This window comes from Balaenoptera ricei, chromosome 1, assembly GCF_028023285.1.
Source record: "Balaenoptera ricei isolate mBalRic1 chromosome 1, mBalRic1.hap2, whole genome shotgun sequence".
Classification (NCBI taxonomy): Eukaryota; Metazoa; Chordata; class Mammalia; order Artiodactyla; family Balaenopteridae; genus Balaenoptera; species Balaenoptera ricei.
In genome coordinates, this window is record NC_082639.1 from 133,805,836 (window position 1) to 133,829,278 (window position 23,443).

The 23,443-nt window shown below is 46.3% G+C and overlaps 1 protein-coding gene across 1 annotated transcript; it reads left to right on the top strand.

The window, feature by feature from the left end:
* The first annotated feature begins 68 nt into the window (after positions 1–68).
* Positions 69–14,462, top strand: METTL13 (methyltransferase 13, eEF1A N-terminus and K55). Its single transcript, XM_059903522.1, has 8 exons — positions 69–497; positions 1,856–2,615; positions 3,897–4,096; positions 5,551–5,746; positions 8,626–8,793; positions 10,196–10,411; positions 12,630–12,761; positions 13,981–14,462. The coding sequence occupies exons 1-8, from the start codon at positions 345–347 to the stop codon at positions 14,253–14,255; spliced, it is 2,100 nt and encodes a 699-aa protein (XP_059759505.1). The 5' UTR covers positions 69–344; the 3' UTR covers positions 14,256–14,462.
* The last annotated feature ends 8,981 nt before the right edge of the window (positions 14,463–23,443 follow it).

Here is a 23,443-nt window from a genome sequence, read left to right on the forward strand (position 1 = left end):
CTGCGATGGGCTGGGCAGCCAACCAATCGCGAAGCCTCGCACCCGGATATGATTGCCGATTCTGAAACCGAGCTCTGAAGAAGTGTGAGGGCCTCCCCACATGGGTCTGGGGCTTTGGGGTGGAACAGGGGGTGAGCGTTTATTAGGTTCAGTGCCTTGCGTGTGCGGCGGGCGTGTAAAGGTCATCCCTTTGGGTTTTGAGTGGGGGACAAGTCAATGTGGCTGTTTGTCCGTTGTAAGAATTCCCGCTGCGGTGTCCCAGAACCAGCGCGTGGGGAAACCCCTCGGATGGTACCGCACAGGGAGTAGGAGAGTCTTGAAGACGCAGCTCGAGCAGTGGGAATATGGATCTCTTACCTAAAAGCCCTAAGGAGTTTGGCTCCATTGACTATTGGGAGAAGTTCTTCCAGCAGCGGGGAAAGATAGCTTTCGAGTGGTATGGAACCTACCTGGAACTGTGCGGGTTGCTGCACAAGTATATCAAGCCCAGGGAAAAGGTAAGCGCGGCCGGGCAGCCCTGTGTGTGCCCTGGAAGGTAGGAACTGATAACAGAAATCCTGCACTTGGTAGACGGTGACAGGCGTGGGGGCCCTAAACGGGCCCATGTTTTCAGGATTCCATACAACATTCTAGCTAAAACGTAATTACAAAGTATCCTTTTAAAGGTTTTCAGATAACAGAGCTTCCACCCCCAGATCATTCTTGAATTAATAACCTCACTGGAAGAATGACTTCTTTAGTAGTGCAAGCTAGACATCTCCTCCTAGTGAGGGAAGTGTGCTTTTCTGTCACTGTGCATCCCCGTGGAGCTGGCAGCACCCGTGGCTTTACTGATAAATGAATCTGTTAACAAATAGTTGTTGTGGGCCCACTGACTTTCAGGCACTGTGTTCAGCCCTTAAGCCACACAAGCATTAAGATATAAATCCTGGGCACATTCCAGAAGTGAAAAGTGCCAAGTACAGTAATAGGAGGTTTGATAGAGGTGGAAGTAGGGAAGGAAGAAGGGTAGAAAACGAAGATTGGAGGAGGAAGCTTTCAGAGCCAAACCTTATGCTGGGTGCTGTGTGTGTGTGTGTGTTTGCTCAGTCACTGAGTTCTCGAGATAAACCTTGAGGTGAGTGGTAATACACGAACTCTACAGATGAGGAAACTGAGGCTCTGAGAGCCAGTTTCTTGCCCAAGATCATACATGTAGTAAGTGGTCGTGTGGGGATTTAAACTTAGATCCACCTAGCTCCAAAGCTTATGCACTTGTCATTGTACAATGCTTTTCCAGAGATGGTGACATCAGGGCAGAATTTTGAAGGATCAATGGGAGATTCCTCCACAGAGAGGGAGGCAACAACCTGTGTTTTAAGTTTGGCTTCAGAAAATAGCACAATATCATGAGTTGGAGCCAAAGGCATGAGTGGAATAGGATTATGCCAGACCTAGGTTTTCAACAGTAAAACAAATAGGAGATTTCAGTTATAACTACTGTATTTGGATTCTGTGACTTCCTATCAATTCTTGAATAATAAATTCTTGATTCAGAGAAAAGAACAACCATGATTAGTTTGTTCCTGCAATTGATTAATAAACGCTTGATTCAGAGAAAAGAACAACGCCGGTTAGTTTGTTTCTGCATAACTTGCATTGTTATAGCGGAATGTGGTTTGTTACTACTGAGTTCTTCTAACCAGTGGTGTTTCAAGATGGAGCCTAGAATCAACTTTGTAGTGGTGCTTTCTCATGGCATAGCATCTTTGCCCTCTGAAGACATACAGCAGCCAGGGTGAGACTTGATTCCTTGAAGTGTCTGAAGCTCATTCCTTTGCCTTGATCACCTCCATCTTGTTTTCTTTCCCCCTAGGTGCTGGTGATTGGGTGTGGTAACTCAGAGCTAAGCGAGCAGCTGTATGATGTGGGCTATCAGGATATAGTGAACATTGACATCAGTGAGGTCGTCATCAAGCAAATGAAGGAACGCAATGCCAGCCGACGGCCCCAGATGAGCTTCTTGAAGATGGACATGACACAGATGGAGTTTCCCGATGCCTCATTCCAGGTGGTGTTGGACAAGGGCACCCTGGACGCCGTCCTGACAGATGAGGAGGAGAAGACCCTGCAGCAGGTGGACAGGATGCTGGCTGAGGTTGGCCGTGTCCTGCAGGTGGGCGGTCGCTACCTCTGCATCTCCCTGGCTCAGGCTCACGTCCTGAAGAAAGCAGTGGGTCACTTCTCTCGGGAGGGGTGGATGGTGAGGGTGCACCAGGTGGCCAACAGCCAAGACCAGCTGTTGGAAGCAGAGCCTCGGTTCTCCTTGCCTGTCTTTGCCTTCATCATGACCAAGTTCAGGCCGGTCCCTGGCTCTGCCCTTCAGATCTTTGAGCTGTGTGCTCAGGAGCAGGGCAAGCCTGTGCGGCTGGAGAGTGCCGAGCGGCTGGCTGAGGCGGTGCGGGAGCGGCAGCAGTATGTCTGGCTGTGCAGCCAGCTGTACCGCAAGGCCGGGCTGGGGAATGTGTCTCTGGACTTGTGCAGTGGGGACACGGGGGAGCCACGCTACACCCTCCACGTGGTGGACAGCCCCACTGTGAAACCATCGCGGGACAGTCATTTTGCCATTTTCATCAGTGAGTTGGGATTGCTCCCTCTCTTCCCTGGAGGGGGCTGGCTTACAGGGGCTGGGGCTGGGGCTTTGGTGGATGGGTATGCCTTGGCTGGTTTTATCTTGCAGGGGGCGGTGCTTGAAGAGGTTAGACTGGCCAGGGCATGAGGAAGGGGGAGCTGCCTGCTTGGATTTGAGGTTTATTTCTTCTCATCTTCCATTGCAAAGGTTTGAAGTAATATAGATGCATTTAGGCAGGTCACGCATTTGTAGAGATGTTAGTCACTTTGTAACAAGGAGTAGTGGAAGCAACGGGAGTCCCAGCCTTGTAGCCTGTAAGCTGTGTGACCTGGGGAAGTTTCTGTGCGTCTCTGCTGAATTCAGAGACAGTACAGAGTAGTAGCTAAAAAAGTGAGCTCTGGAACCAGACTATTTAGTTTCCAGTCCTGGCTCAGTCACTTCCTGGTGGTATTGGACAAGTTAGTGTTCTTTCTGTGCCTCAGTTTCTTCATCTATAAAGTGAGATCTTAACTGTGTAATTGTGAGGAGTGTAAAAGCTCTTTGAATGGTGCCTGGCACATGATAAGTTTTACAAATGTTAGTGTTATTATTGAAAGGGGTAAATGATACCAGATTCACCTTAGTAATGATCAAAAGAGATAGTATGAGGAAATGCTCTCAAAAGTAGAATATTCTAGACAAACGTGAGGTGGTGATACATCATGCTGGTAATTTGTTTCCTGACATCGAATCCATTTTTCCAAGTATTTCCTTATCCTAACTGTGCACCTGTGAGAACTAATAGCACAGCGGATACGAGCATGGAGTCTGGGGCTGGACTGCCTGGGGTTGAGCCCTAGCTTCGCCAGTTACGAGCTGTGTGAACTTGGGCAAATAATGTAACTTCTGTGTCTTAATTTCCTCATTTATAAAATGGGAATAATAATAATACTCCCTGCATCTTGGGCTATTGTGAGGATTTGATTAGTTTCTGTTTGTAAACTGCTTGGAATAATGCCTGGCATGTAAGAAGTGTTAGCATTATTGCTATTTTTCTTGCACTAGGTACTTGCCTCCCTCCCCTTACATACACGCTCACACTTCTTTTCCACGCTGGGTCCTGCCATGGGTCTGATGGCAGCTTTGCTGTGGACATTGTTGACTGGGGATTGATAGCCCCTCAGTAGGTCACAGTTGGAAGGGTTGCTGGGCTTGGGGTAGGGGCTGGCTCTCTGCCACGTGGGGCATATTGGTTGTGGGCTTGAACTTTTCCCAGGACTCCCTGTCAACAAATGCCTCTTTCCAGTCCCCCAGGGTCGGGAGACCGAGTGGCTCTTTGGCATGGAGGAGGGCCGGAAGCAGCTGGCAGCCAGTGCGGGCTTCAGGAGGCTGATCACAGTGGCCCTTCACCGAGGTCAGCAGTACGAAGGCATGGACAGCATCCAGGCCGAGCTGTCGGCCAGAGTCATGGAGCTGGCCCCGGCCGGGATGCCCGCCCAGCAGCAGGTAACAAAGCTTTGGTAGCAGCCTTCAGGGTCTCTGGGGAAGTCATATTAGTAGCCAGGAAGGCAGAGGTATCTTGGCAGAAGCTAGGACTAGGGTCTGTGACCCTAGTCTGTTCCTGGAGGGCATGTCAGCAGCTAAGAGCTAAGTGAGCAGAAGTTATGTTCCAGGCAGTGAGTGGAAGGTGAGCGGTTGCCCTTATTGAGACCCCCAGTAGCATCTGTGCCTGTGGGGCCACTCGGATGGCATGAAGGAAGTGCTCTCCACCTTGCAAGCTGCAGCTCTTCACACTGCAGCTTACTCAGGCTGTATTTCTCCTAACTCACTTTGCGCAGGATTTCCTTGGCCATTTTGCTTTTTAGAACCATCATTATGTGAGGTAGAATGGGAAAGGGCCAAAAGAGCTCAGCTTAATTTTCAGGATATTAACATTCCTGGTCTGATGTTCCACTGGGAAGGAAACTGAAGGTTTTTGCCAAAATGGTGATATGGTATTATCATTTGACGCTATCTTTCTTGTACTATCCTGGTCACAAGAGAGGGTAATTGATAGGTGACTTTATTGCAAGGACTTTATAGAAGGGAGTTTATCCTTCTTGATAGATGGGAAAGACAAGGTACCTGGAAGCTTGATGCTGTAGTAACAGAACTGAAAAGAAGAACCCAGGCTCCTGGGTTCCCAGCCTGTGGCTCTGCCCACTAGGCTGACTTGTGCTTACAGATGAATATGTATTTGATGCTTTCTGGAAGACTTTGGGGTTGGTGTCCCCTCAGAGAGACCCAGATCCTGTGGGGAGGTTCATTTGTGAATTTCTCTCAACAGTGCCTACATCTCCGCAAAGTCAGGAGTCCCTCATGATTATTAAATACTCTTCTAAGTCTTTAAAAAGAAATAAATGTGAAGATTGGGAAGGGAATGGAAAAGTTTAGGGGAAAAATGTATTTTTTCCTCCTAATTTTTTCTTCTGTTTAGAAGAATGCAGAAAAAAGTTGAGAATAACTGGGGGAAGAGAGACACTTCGCCAAATTTGGAGTGGTTGCTTTCCCCATGGATTTTGATATCTTTATCCCTATTCAGATTCCTTCTCTCATGACTCTAGTCCCTTTGTGAGGCTTCCTTTTAGCTTTCATTGTCTTGGACTATTGAAAGTCCTTTTAAGGATTACTGTTGAGAAACTCATATTTTTCTTGTGGAGAACCAACTGCATTTCACGAATGGTTTGGGGAATCTTTAGTTGTTCAGTTGGTTTTCAGAAAGAGAAAGGTCAGTTAAACCTTTTGAGATCTAGTCAAGTGCCCCAGAAGAGTACTTTAACAAAATGGCAAATCTTCGGAGTTGTTGCTGCTCAGAACCGTGGTGCGGGGATTCTTCACATACACACAAAGGGAAGGGATTATAATTTCTCGTATTTCTCAGTTGAGCTGGTGTTTTCACCACATCTCTGCTGTTCCTTCAGGTACCCTTCCTGTCTGTGGGTGGGGACATCGGGGTCCGGACTGTTCAGCACCAAGACTGCAGCCCTTTGAGTGGCGACTACGTCATCGAGGATGTGCAGGGGGATGACAAGCGCTACTTTCGGCGGCTGATCTTCCTCAGCAACAGGAACGTGGTGCAGTCAGAAGCCAGGCTGCTGAAGGATGTGTCTCACAGAGGTGAGGCGTCGTGGGCACAGTGGTGGGGCCCACGTGGACGTGGTATGGACAATTTGGGGTGGTCAGAAAGACCTGGGAGCTTGGCGGAGCTGTAGGACAGACCCGGATACCTGTGACCAGAGGAACACGGCTCTGTGGGTTGTCCTCTTATCATCTGGGCTCTTAGGGTGTGAGTGGCGATGAACAGAAGGGAGGTCAATGTTCTGTTCTTGAGCAAAGCCTGACTCTGCAGTGATAAGGAGCAGGGGTGGTGGTTTATCAGACAAATGTGATAATCACTTTAATGCCTGCAGTTCAAAGACCACGTGTTTTACAAGTTGCTCCATATACGTCTGTATATTAATTCAGTAATATTAATTCAGTAGGCCTGCCCTCGTCCATGGGGCCACCTCCTAGCACCTGTTTTAGAGGGTTGTACAGTTGGTGGGTGCCCTGGAGGTCACCTAGTCTGGTAGAACTTTCTGCAGTGAAGGAAATGTTTAATACCCAGTTAGCTGCCCAGGGTGGCAGCCATGAACCATATGTGGCTACCGAGCACTAGGAACATGGCCGGTGTGACTAAGGAACTGAATCTTTAATCTTTTTTCTGATGTAAGTTCTTAATTCTGATGAACTGACATTTAAGTTTAAATGGCCACAAGTGGCCCATGGCTACAGGCTTTGACAGGGTAGATCTCTACCATGTTCTCTCTTTTTAAAAAAATTAATTAATTAATTAATTAATATTTGGCTGCGTCGGGTCTTCGTTGCTGTGCATGGGCTTTCTCTAGCTGTGGCGAGCGGGGACTACTCTTTGTTGTGGTGCCTGGGCTTCTCATTGCGGTGGCCTCTCGTTGCAGAGCACGGGCTCTAGGTGCGTGGGCTTCAATAGTTGTGGCTCGCGGGCTCTAGAGCGCAGGCTCAGTAGTTGTGGCACACGGGCTTAGTTGCTCTGCAGCATGTGGGATCTTCCCGGACCAGGGATCAAACCCGTGTCCCCTGCATTGGCAGGCGGATTCTTAACCACTGCACCACCAGGGAAGCCCCCCACCATGTTCTCTTTTAAGTCGTCTCCCACGTGCTGCTCAGAAACACCCACTAATGGGGAGAGCAATCGTTTGTTTATTTTCTCGGGGCATTATATGTTTGTATTATAAAAGTAATACTTACTCATTGTAATCAATCACAGATCACACGTATAGAGTAGAAAAATGTTCTTCCCCACCCCTTCTCCAGTATAACTTCCCTTTAGAGGCACAGAGAGTCAGGCTTGGAATCTGAAATTGGCTCTCCTGATTGCCGGTCGTTCCCTTTGCCTGATGATGCTGTCCTGTTGGCAAGGCCATCTGGAAGGAGGGCAAAAAGAGAGAATTCAGAACCTCATGAGGTCATGGGTTTGCCCACAGCTCAGGATCAGGTTATTCTCAGCAGGATGGTCTCCTCTTGAGGGGTGTCCCCTGGTCATGTGCACCCATATTTGTTGGGTTCCTGTGCTGTCATTGGGTCACTTGGGCTGCAGGTTGGTTCAGTTTCATCTCACTGAAAGCTCAGTAAAAGTGCTTCAAAGAACGTTTTGCCCTCCGATTTGGGTTTTGGGTTTTTTCCCCACTGTTGTCAAGACTTCTTAGTATCACTTAATTCCTTTTTTTTTTTTTTTTAACTTTTTTTTTTTTTTAATTTATTTTATTTTTTATTTTTTTATGGCTGTGTTGGGTCTTCGTTTCTGTGCGAGGGCTTTCTCTAGTTGCGGCAAGTGGGGGCCACTCTTCATCGCGGTGCGCGGGCCTCTCATTACCACGGCCTCTCTTGTTGCAGAGCACAGGCTCCAGACGCGCAGGCTCAGTAACTGTGGCTCACGGGCCTAGTTGCCCCGCGGCATGTGGGATCTTCCCAGACCAGGGCTCGAACCTGTATCCCCTGCATTGGCAGGCAGATTCTCAACCACTGCGCCACCAGGGAAGCCCCTATCACTTAATTCTTATGGGAATGATTTCCCTCATGGAAGTATTGGTGAGCAAAGAGGAGAATGTGTTAAAAAGCAACTTAACATCTCTGAAAAGCACACTGCCACTTACACTTCAGTGCCCAACGGTACAGCTGGTCCCTAGGAAAACCCCAGAGCCATCTGTTCACTCTATCCTGGAGCAGTTGAGGGAGTAGGTAGAGGGAGAGTAGAGGGGCCTTTTGTATGATTTCCCCCCTTCTGTGAACATTTGTGATGTCCTTGTCCAGTGGGGTGGTATGAATTACTGTCTGTGTGATGTAGTAGAAAGATGATAGCTGCTGCAGACAGGTAGTCCCAGGTTCAAATCCTGGCTGCATTGCCTACTGATTTGGGCCTAATTAATAACTCTTCAGATCTTCAGTTTTTCCATCTGCCAAGAATTGGAATAAGAGCATTGATATAGGATTGTTTCAAAGCTACAAGAGTAAAAGTCCTAGTATAGTAATTGGCATAGAGGAGGTAGTTGGAAACTGAGTCCTTTTTCCCCTAAAAGAACTGATGAATAAACTTCTCACCTGTTAGTGGCTTTATATTTCCCAGAGGAGAGGTACTAGTACTCCTCACTTGAGTTTTCCCAGTGTTCTGAGTTTTGGGGTGTTTCTTTGCCACTTCCCTTTTCTGACTCTCTGGTGTATGTTAAATGTTTAACAACCATCTCTTTGGGGAAAAAAGCCATGATATGCACTGTTGCCAATTTCTGTGGCATAAAAATGGCCACCATGGCCAGATTTCAAGCCACCAACATGTCAACCAGTTCACAAAATGTCTGCATATTTCACAATTGGGTTCTCAAGTCTCATCAAACCAGTTGCAGCACACTGCTGCTGGTGTGCCTTACTTTCCAAGGAGTAGTGTACCACGCATGTGACTTTATTCATCTCTGTCTGTGATCTAGCCCAGAAGAAACGGAAAAAAGACAGGAAGAAGCAGCGGCCTGCTGATACTCCAGAGGACCCCCCTGCAGCCCCGGGGCAGGCCATTGATAAGAGTTACCTGTGCTGTGAACACCACAAAGCCATGATTGCCGGCCTTGCCCTGCTGAGAAACCCGGAGCTGCTCCTAGGTGAGGGGGTCGCCACTGCCTTCCACAGGAGGGAACATGTAAGATCACGGAGGTAATCAGTGTCAGCTGCCTTGCAGTTTAAGAACCATGATTATAGACCAACAGATGCACATATAGTCATGTCTGTCTTATTCCCAACCATCTTCTACATTCATGAACATCCAAATAACTTTTCCTTCAAACTCAAATTGTTTGAAACAGCTACATGTGCTGATACCTAAATTTTTTTCCTCTTCCTTTATTTTAAAAATCAGTGTAAAATAAACTATACTTCAGTTTAAAAAGTTAGTGTGTAAAATACATTCAGTGAGATCTGTAAAGTGTACAGATCTTAAGTTGTTCAGCTTGATGAATTTTTGCACATGCATTTACCCATGTAACCAGATGGAATATTTAAAAATCACATCTCTGGAGAAATATACCTGTGCACTTTAGGAGAATTTCTGGCTTTTCAGTGATGCATTATTTGAGTACTAGATGCAATTCTATGTTGAATTTCTACTTTAAAAAGAAAAACCATAGTATAGATAGTACAGTCATAGCCTTATCACTAATAATAGGTTTGGATCTGACCACAGTAGCAAAAAATGTCCATGATTCTGTCTACTCTTTTTTTTTTTTTTTAAACATCTTTATTGAAGTATAATTGCTTTACAATGGTGTGTTAGTTTCTGCTTTATAACAAAGTCTGTCTACTCTTGTAACTGTCTTCACCCAAAGTCCCTAAGTATGTCTTATTGGAACACGCTGTACATTTGATCTATCTTGGTGTTGATGTATGTCCCTAGAGTCTCAGTTCTTCCATTTAATCCTCAGGGTCTGTCTCCTTTTGGTGATTCTTTCTTGTTTCTTACCTTCCCTTCATCCCCTGTGGTTGCTGTGGTTTTTCTGTGCTTGTGTGTAGGATTTGGGCCTTTGTTTTCCTGTGGTTTCTGGAACTTGGGTGGATGGCCCTTGCTTGGTGGCTGTGTCTGAGAAGGCAGTGTGGCCTTTGAGTTGAAAGCTGAGCAGAGGGCATCACATCTACACTCCCTGTGATCGTAAACCAGATGTTGGCCATTGTCCCTCCCGTTTCCTAGAGGGGTTTAGTAATGCTTATGGTGGGGGTTATTGCTATAATGTCAGCTGAGTGCTTTGGGATCTTTAAGGGGCCATGATAATAATACACTGGTTCATTCTTCTGGATCTAGTAAAGGAAGGATTGTGAGGCCAGGGTTGAGTATTCAGATGTTAAATTGACTCCCGAGTTTCTAGAAAGAGACAAGGGAGGCCAGGTCTCTACTAAATCTTGTGTCCCCTGGGCAGCACCAACAATCTGACTCCCTCTTTTGCCCTCCCCAAGTGTGGTGCAAAGCTTTACAGTGAGCAGGTGGTAAAGCGATGCTTTTATTCTTTATTACAGAGACCCCACTGGGATTGTTGGTGGTAGGCCTGGGTGGGGGCAGCCTCCCCCTTTTTGTCCACGACCATTTCCCGAAGTCCTGCATCGATGCTGTGGAGATCGACCCCTCCATGTTGCAAGTGGCCACTCAGTGGTTTGGCTTCTCCCAGAGCGACCGTATGAAGGTCCACATCGCGGATGGCCTGGACTATATTAGCAGCCTGGAAGAAGAAGAAGGTACTGCTACTGGAGAATTTGGAGGGTTGTTGAGGGAGGATTGATCCCAGGTCGTCAGGCCTGCAGGAGCCTCTAGAACTCACCTCTGAGAGGGCAGCATCAGCATCATCCCAGTCTTTCACCAGTTCGTTTGTTCATTCATTTGTTGACAGCTATTCAATAAATATAGAGTGTCCACCACATGCTCAGTACTCTTAGGGGTTGGGCTGTGGCAACAAGCAAAACAGACCGTTTCCTGCACTAATGACACTAACAAACGAGTGGGCTTCCCTTCTGAATCTCTTCTGACCCTGTAACCTTGCCACTTTCTCATCATCCCAAGAAACCCAGAATCTGTATCTGAGTGAGGAAAAGGGGAAGAAACGTTGGGGGTGTGTGTTGGGAAGTTGTTTTGTAAATCTTTCAGCTAGAGGTGAAGCCAGAAACAGAGCAAAACAGCATTCATGTAGATGAGTGGTTCTAAACCTCAGGGACAATGTCCGCAGGCACTTTTTTGTTGTAACCATTAGGTACGGGTGTTTCTGGCATCTAGTGGGTAGAGACCCAGGAGGCTGCTCAACATCCTACAATGCACAGGACAGCCACTGATGATAAAGAATTATCTAGCCCAAATGTCAATAGTGCTGAGGTTAAACCATGATGCAGGTGTTAGTGGGAATTCCAGTAGCCCTGCTGCTACTGGAATTAAGGCTCAATTTTGCTATAATAATTTGTATCCCAGACTTGGACAAAAGGCATATTAATGTTTTACAATAGCTCCCCTGATCCTTCTGCAGCTTAATATATAGGCTTCTGATGACTGATGCTTTGCAGAACATGAGCCCCTCAGGGAGAAGTCAGTTAGGTTGGTTCAGTCCTACGTGAACCTGGGGAGCCCAGGCCACACACCCTTCCCGGTCTGCTCATTCTGTAATAGATGCTCTGGTTCTCGCTGGGTTAGAGTATCTTCCAGGAAGGGTGTGGCAAAACAGGATGCCTGGGGTAAGTGTTTTGGTGCTGGGATGGACAGATGCTGTCTTATGTAATTGCAAACTGAACTTAATTCTATCAGAGTTTCACAGGTTCACTCTGAGGCTGGGACCAGTCTGGGGGCCCAGGGCTGATACATGTGAAGCACTGAAAACAGTGCCAGGCATGTGGTAGGTACTCAATCCATGATGTGCTGCTGTTGTTATCACCTCAAGTCAGTTTTGAACAGCCCTGGCCTTCGTCTTAACAGCAACCTTTCGGATTGTTGGGGGGCTCAGTGCCACAAATGTGGGCCTTGGTTGTCCTTGGACTTTGATGAGCCAACATGTTCTGCTCTTGAAGAAACCAAAATCAGGTCTGTGCTATGAACAGTGATGGACATGTGTAGTCCTAAGTAAATATGTATTTATTAAATAATCATTAGCACTGTCTCAAAGTTTGCCCAAAACAAATCATTAGTATCGCAGGCCTACCCCTTGTAAAAACTAACATTATAGTAAGGAGTGGATCAGATTCATGGTCAGTTCTTTCTCACCCATTGAGCGAAATCAATTCTTTCTTGAGCCAGTAATTGTTCAAGCAACTAGAAAAGATATGCTAACTTTAATTTGAGAACATTTTCTCCTAGGAGGCAACATATGCTGTTTCCAGAGTTAAGTTAAAGTTACCATTTGCAGGGTCAGCCCTTAAAAGCAGAGGCAGCTCAGCTGTTTTGTCTAGATCAACGGTTCTCAACTCTGACTATATTTTGAATCACGTGGGGAGCTTAAGAAAAGTACACCAGAGGCTTCGCATCTCCCCTCCCATCTGTTCCTCGCCACCCCAGGGTTTTAACTCTGTTGATTAGGAGTGGAGCCCAGGTTCTCTGAATCTTCAGAATTTTCCCATTTGACTCTAATGTTCTGTCAGGATTGAAAATCACTGGTATAGATGGACCCTTAACCAAGCAGTAATCCTGCTAGAGTGGACCCCAGTAATGTGTGTGTGTGGAAAGGGCTTTAAGATGTGGAGGAAGAAGATGAGATGCAGGCCCCATCGTAGACGTGGAGTACTCACAGCAGGACGCTGATGACATGCCTCCTCTGGACTGTGACGCTAGTGCCCTCATAAGCAGACCACACCCTCCGTGTCATCCTTGTGACTTAGCCACCTGTGCCCACCACAGGTCACGGAGGAGATGTGGTGGAGGAATGTAAATGGCGTTATTGTATCCAGCAGAGACAGAGACTCGTTTGCTTCTCTTTCCCAGCACGACCTCACTACGATGTCATAATGTTTGATGTGGACAGTAAGGACCCAACCCTGGGAATGAGTTGTCCACCCCCAGCGTTTGTGGCCCAACCTTTCCTGCAGAAGGTCAAAAGCATCTTGACTCCTGAAGGTATGAAGAACAGAAGGTTGGGGAGGGAGAAGGGATGGGCCCTTTAAGGACATTTTTCTTTTTAATGAAAAATGCACGTATCATAAGTACCTTGTGCCTTGATCGGTTTCCCCAAATTGAACATATTCATTTACCAGCACCAAACACCGAACATTTCCAGTGCCCCAGAAGTCCACCTCTTACCTCCTTTCAGTAACTTGTCCTCTCAAGGATAACCACTATCTTCACTTCTATCAGCACAGCTTAGTTTTGCCCATACGGAATGTTCTCTGTTTCTTTCACTCAGCATGATGTTTGTGAAATTCACCCATTGTGTTGTGTTGACACTGGGTGATACACAATTTATTTCTCCATTCTGCTTTTGGCATTTGGGTTGTTTCCTGTTTGGGGCTTTTATAAGAAGTGTTGCCATTAACGTTCTAGTAGATGCCTTTTGGTGAAATGTGTGTGCAGGTCTGTTGGGCATAGATGTAGGGCTATAATTGCTGGATCACAGATTATGCATATGTTCAGTTTTTGTAGATGCTGCCACACAGTTACAAAGTAGTCGCAGCAATTCACATCCCCACCAGCATGGTGGTGCTAGTGACCATTTGAATTCTTCCCACATGCCCTGGACTGGGCAGTATGTGATTTCATCTTCATAGCAGCCTGTTTTCAGATGAGGAAACTGAGATAGAGACTTGCCAAGGTGACACAAGATAAGAGCTAAGGCTCCAACCCTGATCCTTGTGACTTGAAAGCTGGAGCTCTTAATGCTTATGTTCACTGCCTCCCAGGTATTTTGATTTGGCTGAGGTACTGTGGTGAACAGTTGATTTAGAACCCTGAATTGTCACAAGTGAAGGCATGTGATATATATGTCAAGAACATAATCTCTCTGTGGAATTGCTGCATTCTTACTTGGGGGTATTAATTACTTCTTTCTCAAAGCAATCCTTTGTGAAACTGGAGCATGGAGAATGGTAACATTTGTTAGCAGCACAAAAGAGCAAGAAGTTAGCTTGAAGCTTTCTCATGGTTCACACATCCCTCATGCTTTTCTCTTCCTGCCTTTGTATGCTGTGTGTTCTCTGCAAAGTCACTGCTGCTGTAGGTGTGTTCCTTGGTCCACCAGCCTCCCTGGGACAGGAATGGCTCTATTCTTCAGAGCTGAACCTTGTCTCCAACGTGTCCCCTGAACCACAGTCATTCTGACCCTTTCCTCCCCACCCTACAGGTGTCTTTATCCTCAACCTCGTGTGCCGAGACCTAGGGCTAAAGGACTCAGTGCTGGCTGGGCTCAAGGTGGTGTTCCCCCTCCTATATGTCCGGCGAATTGAGGGTGAAGTAAACGAGATCCTGTTCTGTCAGCCGCACCCTGAGCGGAAACTTGCCACGCCAGAGCTGCTGGAAATGGCCCAGGCCTTGGAGCAAACCCTGAGGAAGCCTGGAAAGGGCTGGGATGACACGTACGTCCTGTCAGACATGCTCAAAACTGTGAAGATTGTTTGATTGTCAGGACCAGGCAGTCCTCTCAGCTTCCTGCCAGACTGAGCTTGGGCTCCTGGCCTACCAGAGATTGAAGAAATATAATGCACAATACTTTTTAAGCCTTGTATTTTTCTTAGTTTCATACTCACCTGCATGCGACCTCCAGCTTGGTGAGGTTGCCTGAAGATCTGGGAAAATAAAAAAGTCCTTTCCATCGTGTCTTCTTCAGTACTGCTTGGGTTGATTGCCTTTGCTTCCTTTACTGTGTCCTTGAGTAGGAGTCCTTGCTGGAGCCCCCATCAGGTGTGATGCCTTAACAAGCATGCCCCAAGCTTCTTAGGACTGGAGACAATCAAATGTGATTGCTGGTTTGCTTTGCTTTCTCCTTCTCTTGGTCCTAAAGGAACAATCTCAAGTGAGATAGCAGAACATTCTGTGCCAAAAGACTATAAATAGAGTAGGATCATTTAAGAGAACATCTATGCTGTCTCCCTACAGGTGGAACAGCTGCTGACACGGTCCCAAGTTTTTTTGTTTTTGTTTTTGTTTTTTTTTTATTTTTGGCTGTGTTGGGTCTTCCTTGTGGCGAGCGGAGGCTACTCTTCGTTGCCGTGTGCGGGCTTCTCATTGCAGTGGCTTCTCCCGTTGTAGAGCGCGGGCTCTAGGCGTGTGGGCTTCAGTAGTTGTGGCACATGGGCTCAGTAGTTGTGGCTCGCGGGCTCTGGAGCGTAGGCTCAGTAGCTGTGGCACACAGGCTCAGTTGCTCCGTGGCATGTGAGATCTTCCTGGACCAGGGCTCGAACCCGTGACCCCTGCCTTGGCAGATGGATTCTCAACCACTGTGCCACCAGGGAAGCCCAATGGTCCCAAGTTTTAAGAATCTGCTAACCCACTCCTCTGCTTAACAACTTTCCTCGTAGGCTAAGCCATCTGTTCTGTTCCAGTGGAGGGAGTGGATGTAACTGGCCCCATGACTGCATGTGTCAGAGACTTAGCAGGCTGAAGTCTCCAGTATTGGTTTACTCACATTTACTGAGTGGCAGCTACATGCCAGACCCACTGTAAAGAGCTGTAGTGGAAGTAAAGATGTCTAAGAATTGCCCAAAACCACAAATTAGTGATAAAAATTAACATGTTCCAGGAACTTTTCTAAGTAATTCAATACACTGTCTCATTTGATCTGAGATAAAGGATAGTTAAACCAAAACTGCATCTAACCCCAAATCTCACTTGGCCAGAAGTATCAATCTTACCTACTGAAACTGTTATGCCAGCAGTTCGGAAATTGGCTGGAATTTCACCTCTCCTAATAGTAGTAAGCCAAGGCTGACTTAATGAGGAGCACCATGGAAAATCCACCACCCCATCGCCTCTCTCCACAGACCCTTAAAATGAACTCTAACCTCTTGAGGTGAAGCATATTTCAAAACTAGGTTGTCATCCTTCCAAAAGTTGCAGCCCATTGAGGAGAAGGCTGTGTGTGCAGAGTAATGATTTTAGATGGTATCCATTAGAAACACTAGGTCTTCTTCAGGGGAGGGCCTTCCCTGGAACTGTGTAGAGGGAAGGTTATCTCTTAGCATGCCCTGCACCCCAAGGACCTCAGCTTGGGAATCCTCCATTGTTTTCTAATTTGTTAACTTATAATGCAGTGTTAGGATAGGTTATAGAGGCACAGGGTCTGAGTTGGAGGATCTAGTGCTGTGCAGACTTTGAAACAGCATACGTGGTGGCATAGCCAAGCTAGAGAATTACCAGAATGCTGACAAGGTCTCAACTGTGTCCCTTACGAGGAGTAGTTGAAGGAATTAGGTTCACTGGAGAGAAGCCTTTGGATGTAGGAAGAGGCACTCAGGGGTGATGATAATTGTCTTAAAATTTTTGAAAGACTGTGGGTATGTAAGAAGAGTGAGGTTGGTCACACGTGCCTCCAAAGGCTGAAGAAAGACCAATGGGCAGAAATTACAGTTGGGCAGCTTTCAGCTTAATTTCCTACAAAGAGGTTTGTGCTGATGGAGACCATTGTGTTTACGAGGACACATGGCGATTCAGGCTTTTATACTCAAACCCTAGTCTAACTGCTCGGTGTGCTCACTTGTGAGGAAAGGGTTTTGTGTGTACATGGCAATGCCATTGGCCTGTATACTATCTTTCCTACTGGAGAACTATTAACTTTTTCTTTTTTTGGGGGGGGGTGGGGGATTTCATTTTATTTCATATTTTTAAAAACTGAGGTGTAGGGCTTCCCTGGTGGTGCAGTGGTTAAGAATCCGCCTGCCAATGCAGGGGACGTGGGTTCAAGCCCTGGTCTGGGAAGATCCCACATGCCCGCAGAGCAACTAAGCCCGTGCGCCACAACTACTGAGCCTCTGCCCTAGAACCCACGAGCCACAACTACTGAAGCCTGTGCACCTAGAGCCTGTGATCTGCAACGAGAGAAGCCACCACAATGAGAAGCCCGCGCACCGCAATGAAGTGTAGCCCCGGCTCACCGCAACTAGAGAAAGCCTGCATGCAGCAACAAAGACTTAACGCAGCCAAAAATAAAATAAAGTAAATAAATTAAAAAAAAAAAAAACTGAGGTGTAATTGACACAACATTATATTAGTTTCAGGTGTACAACACAGTGATTCAATTGTATATATTGTGAAATGATCACAGTATGCTATTCACTTTTGCATTGATGACAGGCAAATGGCTCTTCATGAGAATTTTGCCTGACTTCAGGCGTATGAACTCTGGAGGATAGGGGAGCTTGTAAAGTCATATTCCTTCCAGACCAGGCAAGTAACAAAAGTGTGAAGTGAGCCAGGTGTGAAACAGAAAGGCTAGGTTAAAGCCTGCCGTAAACCAGAGAATATATGCCCTGTAGAAAGGCAGCAGCTCTTCTTCCAGCGGAGAGTTGTTCTGCAGGAGTGCTAGATTTTTTTAAGAGAAGCCAGAAATCCCAAGTGGATGTGTGTGTGTGTGTGTGTGTGAATATTAAAGTGTTAGCCAATCAGAACACCTCTTCAAGCCATATTCAACCAGTTGGCCAGTCATCTTCCACTACAGGGCACAGCCTTCAGAGCACTTGAGAATCTGGCATACACCCAGGCTCCAAATGAGCATGAAACAAGGAACGAGCTGATAGCTACCAATCTCAAAAGTCTGGAAAAGTTCCATCTTGTGTTATGACTTAACATTTTCCGTAATGGCTACTCTTGAGTGGGGATTGTCCCACCACCTTTGGGATAGTGTACAATTTATCTTCCCAGGACTGTCAGAGAACTGAATGAAAATATATCACATGACCCACCCCCCACCACCAAGGCACATTCTGCAACAATGTAGAACTGGTGAGACTGGTTATTGCTCCTCCCCCTTCCCCCTAACACCAGTTTTTCACTGTGTGTCTCCAATCTGCCTTCATGGCTCAGCTCGCCAACTGGGCTGCTGCTTGAGTCCATCTTCTTACAGGTAGACCAGTAGTTCTCAGCTGCATGTTGGCGTCATCTGATATGATAGGCAAAATAATGGTCCCCAAAGATGTCCACATCCTAATCCCAGCAACCTGTGAATATGTTACATTACATGGCAGAGGGGAATTAAGGTAGCAGAAGGAGTTGAGGTTGCTAACCAGCTGACTCTAAGATATGGAGATTATCCTAGAGTATCCAGGTGGGCCCAACATAATCACGAGAGTCTTTAAATGTGGGAGAGAGGCAGAACAGCCAATGTCAGAGTGATGTGATGTGAGAAAGACTTGACTGGCTTTGAAGACGGAAGGAACTCAGGCAGCCTCTAAAAGCTGGAAAAGGTAAGAAAACCGTTTCTCCGATAGAGCCTCAGTAAGGCATGCACATCAGCCAATAACTTAATTGTAGCCCAGTGAAATTTCTGACTTCTGCACTATAGACATATATAATGTTTGTGTTTTTTGAGCTACTAAGTTTGTGGTAAATTGTGACAGCAGCAATAGAAAGCTAATATACAGGGGAAATATGTGTGTGATAAGAACTTTTAAAATCTCATTTGGCAACTTTCAAATATGCAATACAGTATTATTAACTCTGGTCACCATGTTGTACATTACATCCCCATGACCTGCTTTTTTTTTGGTTGCATTGGGTCTTCGTTGCTGTGCGCAGGCTTTCTCTAGTTGCTGTGAGCAGGAGCTACACTTTGTTGTGGTGGGCGGGCTTCTTATTGTGGTGACTTCTCTTGTTGTGGAGCACAGGCTCTAGGCGCGTGGGCTTCAGTAGTTGTGGCATGCAGGCTCAGTAGTCGTGGCTCGCGGGCTCTAGAGTGCAGGCTCAGTAGTTGTGGCTCACAGGCTTAGTTGCTCCTCAGCATGTGGGATCTTCCCGGACCAGGCTCGATCCCATGTCCCCTCATTGGCAGGTGGATTTTTAACCACTATACCACAAGTGAAGTCCCAAGACCTGCTTATTTTTTAACTGGAAGTTTACATCCTTTGACCCCCATTTTACCACCACTGCCACCAACCCCCCCTCTTCCCCTGTCCCTCTGCCTTTGGCATCCACCAGTCTGCCCTCTGTATCTACGAGTTAGGTTTTCCTTTTTTTTAGATTGCACATATAAGTGAGATTATATGGTGTTTATCTTTCTTTGCCTGACTTTTAGCTTGGCATAATGCCCTCAAGTTCCATCCTTGTTGCTGCAAATGGCACTACTTCATTCTTTTTTTTTTTTTAATGTCTGAATGATATTCAATTGTGTGTGTGTGTGTGTGTGTATGTATCTCACATCTTCTTTATCCATTCATTCATCTGTGAACACTTAGGTCGTTTCCATATTTTAGTTATTATAAATAACGCTGCAGTGGACATGGTGGTGCATATATTTTTGAGTTAGTGTTTTCATTTTCTTCAGATAAGTACCCAGAAGTGGAATTGCTGAATTGTATGGTAGTTCTATTTTAATTTTTTTGAGGAACCTCCATACTGTTTTCCATAATGGCTGAACCAATTCACATTCCCACCAACAGTGCACTACCTGGGAAATTTTAAAAAATACTTAGGCCTGGAAATTTCCTGGCAGTCCAGTGGTTAGGACTCGGCGCTTTCACTGCCGTGGCCCAGGTTCCATCCCCAGTCAGGGAACTAAGATCCTGAAAGCTGTGCGTTGCAGCCAAACAAAACAAAACAAACAAAAAACCAAAAAAACTTAGGCCTGGGCCTAAGTTAAATCAGAGATTCTGATTTAATTGGTCTGGGATTCAGCCTATGCATCAGAATTTTAAAAAGCTTTCTAGGTGATAATGTTGTGCAGCCAAAGTTGAGGCCCAATGAGGGAGAGGTTCTATGGTAGCTGTGTTATTGTAACTGAAAGTGGGGTCCGGCTGCTCACTGCTCAAAAGCCAGTAAAGAGGCAAGGTTGGTGGAAAGGAAAGTTTGCTTTATTTTGGATTCCGGCAACTGGGTGGCGGGGTGGGGATGGGGGTAGGGTGGACACCTGTCCAAAGGCCGACTCTCCCCCACTGACAATCAGTGGGCAGGGCTTTTATAGACGGAGGGAGGGAGCTATATGTAGAAATAGCACAGTCAGCTCTGACAGTCATCTTGAAATTGGTCATCGGTAGTCTGGCCAGTGTTGTCTTGATTGTTTTAGGTACAGTTAATCTTCAGTTCCAGGGTCAGTTTGTTCCCATTTCCTTGAGGCCAATTCTCAGAATTGTGGCAGCTTATGTCTTGGCTAAAGTATGGTCATCATGTAGTTAACTTCTTCCACCTAATGGGGGTTTCAGTATCTGCAAGACAGCTCACAGGATATGGCTCAGAATATTATCTATAGCCCTTGAGAAGGAGCTAAAGGTCCTTGACTTTACTTAATGACTAAACTATTATTATGTGGTCTCTTTTGACTGTTTTCCTTTGTTTCTGCATTTTCTCACTTCTCTGATTAAACTTATTCTTTGGCTAAAGTTTTTCCACAGACAAAAGGCAGGCGAAGGACATGGTTTGTGGGGTGGGACACCATAGGGTCCTGCTCTGTTTCATTATGAGATGGGGGGGGGGGGGAAGGAGCTGTTATTCCCATCAGTGAATATCAGTTTAGTTCTGAGATGCAAGCAGCAACAGTCGCTTGATAATTGGAATATGCCCTCCCACTTTGTCTAGGAAAAACACACTGTGTTTGCCTTTACTCACAGAATACTCTGATATCAGATGTGTGGGTTCTTTTTCCTCCACACTGAGCAATTCTCCAACTCTCTCTGGCACCAACTAGGGGTCATACAATTCAATTCAAATCTGACACTCTCTTTCTGGGGTTAGTGCAGACCACACAAGACTGCCCCCCAACCCAGCTTCAGACGCCAGTCTCCCCACTGCAAGTCCAGGTTGTTGCCTGTGCTTCTGACCAAGTGGCTGTAAATCCGAGGTTCCCATGACCCTCTCAGGTTTGATAATTTGTCAGAGTGGCTCACAGAACTCGGGAGAACAGTTTACTTAGATTACCAGTTTATTATAAAAGGATACAGCTCAGAACAGCCAGATAGAAGAAGTACATGGCAAGGTATGTGGGAAGGGGTGTGGAGCTTCCATGTCTTCTCTGGGCATGCCACCCTCCTTGTACCTCCATGTGTTCACCCACCCGAAAGCTCTCAAAACCCTGTGCTTGTGGGAGCTTTATGGAGGCTTTATCATGTAGACATGATTGATTATTAACTCAATGTCCAGCCCTTCTCCCTTCCCCAGAGAATGGGGGTGGGTGGTAGGGATGAAAGCCCCTAGATCCTAATCATGGTTTTGCGAGCGACCCAGGTTCTTGGACTCTTTAATCAATAGAAATTGATGAGAGGCCAGATGAGGAATTCAGGCAAGGCTTTACTGGGACTAGTGCTGCGGCATGAGGGAGAGAGAACAGGTAACAGGTGCCCTTGCTTGCTCCCTGTGGCGGGGCGCTGGGGCAAGTCGCTCCCTTAAAGGGGGCGAGGTCGGGGCAGATCCGTGGGTGGGGCCGGAGGGGTGGCTTAGGAGGTCTCCCCACCTCCTTGGTGGTGCTGTGTGCAGACATCATGTGCAGTACCCTGCTTTTGCTCCTGGCACCTCAGAAGTGGCAGCTGGGTTTTGGTCTTTTTTGTATCTTGTTAATAATTTGCCCCAACTGCTCATGCAAGCAGTTGTTTTTAGTCCCTTATAGTTTCTTTGTAGTCTGTTGCTTGAGGAGACGTTTGTCCAGGTGAAAGCACTGCAGTTAAGGGTCCCAGGTCTCAGCCTGTCTCAGCTTGGTCTTTCTGATGGCCAGCTTTCATCCAGGAGCCTACCAAGAGTGACCACTTAGAACAAAAGATGTTCTGCAGGAGTTTTAGGAGCTCTATGTCAGGAACTGGGGTCAGACACCCATACATACATAATTATTTCGCACACCTATGCGCTGGTGCACACACCAGCCACCTGCCCTTTGAGTGGACGGCAGCAGGGTGGGGAGGTCAGCTTGTGGTATGGGGTGATCTCCTCTGTGGAGCACAGTGGACACACTCTCGCCATAACTGGGCCCTGGTGTGCATCCTAAGGACTGCTCAGTGAAGGCCAAATACTTCAGCAGAGTAAATCACAGGTAATCCACTTTCCCTCTTGTGGCTTGGCTTGCCATTTCATTTCTACAAATTTGTCAATAAGTAATGGTCAGTACAAAGCAGAATTCTTTGTTTTTTTAAAAATATTCAACAGGCATTTTTTTGAGAGTGTGTTATGTGCCAGACACCATGCTTGTGTTGAGGATAGATGGAGGAAAGAGAGACAATTCCTGCTGTTACAGGACTCACTGACAAATTGCAACACCTGGATGAGTTCTGGAACCACCACCCCTCCCCCCATGTTAATTGTGAGGAATGCACAGAAGATGGTCAGGTGTTTGCTAAGAGTCTTCTTAGATCCTTGTTAGAACAGACAGGAAAGGGTCAAGTCTCAATAAAAAATGGCTCCCTTAAAGTGACTGAAGGTGTGACGAACTGTTTTGTTTTTCTGGCTCAGGTCTGAGCTGGTTCCTATGCTTCCCGGTAGATGGCACTAGAAAACGCATTTAAGTACTGGGGTGTCTACAAAATTTCCTTGGGAGAGGCAGAAAGAACTCTTTCAATGACTTGTTTCACCTGAACCATGTTTCCTGCTTTTTTCTCTCATGTCTGAGGACAGACTCCTTTTTTCTCTCTCTTTACCCAGTATCCTACCCCCTCTGCTCTTTCGTCATCATTATTTTGTCCTTCCCATGAATATAAAAAGAGTATACTTTTTCTCCAGTCGAGGACGTCTGTTTATAATGGTTTGCCTCACATCCCTGATTTTAGAAACAATGTCTGGAAGTAGAGCAATGGGATAATTCTAATAGAGCTTAAAGCTAGGAAGCATATAAGAAAGAAAAATGTAACAACATGCATCTGGGCCTGAGTCAAATTTTCTGTCAGATGTAAGTCATTTCTATCATAGTAAATTAGAAGATAAGAGAAAGGTTGGTAAAAGTAAAATTTGATTGCAATAATGGATTTTGATATTTTTTTCATGTAAGCCTGCCTGTAGTGGGTTGAACAGTGGCTCCCAAAAAGAAATATCCAAGTCTTAACCCCTGGAACCTACACATGTGATCTTATTCAGAAAAGGGTCTTTGCAGTTGTAGTTAAGAATCTCGAGATGAGATCATTCTGGATTGGGGCAGTTCTAAATCCTATGACAAGGCCTTAGAATAGATGGGGAAACAGACTGAGACGGGGGAGACACACAGGGTAGGAGGCCATGTGAGGACCGAGGCAGATTGGAGAGATGTAACCACAAACCAAGGGATGCCAAGGGTCACTAACAGCCACCAAAAGCAAGGAAAGAGGCATGAAACCATTCTCCCTCAGCCTCCAGAAGGAACCAACAATGCCGACACCTTGATTGAGGACGTCTGGCTCATAACTGTGAGAGGAAGAATTTCTGTAGTTTTAGCCACCTAGTTTGTGGTCATTTGTTTTGGCAGCCTCAGTAAATGCATACCACTGCCTTGTCCACGCCACCCCACAGAACCAGAGGTTGTATGGTCTCTGGGCAACGTGCTACCCACAGGTGTGTTTAGTTTAGCCCTCACAGGACAGTTTATATAAAATCTGGATTTCTGGCTTCTTTGGAAAACTTAGAAGCTCTGGCGATGCCAGGCTCACATTCACACTTGGCTAGAACTGGTAAACATCTGTCCATTTTAGATCAATCATATTTGCTGCAGTCCC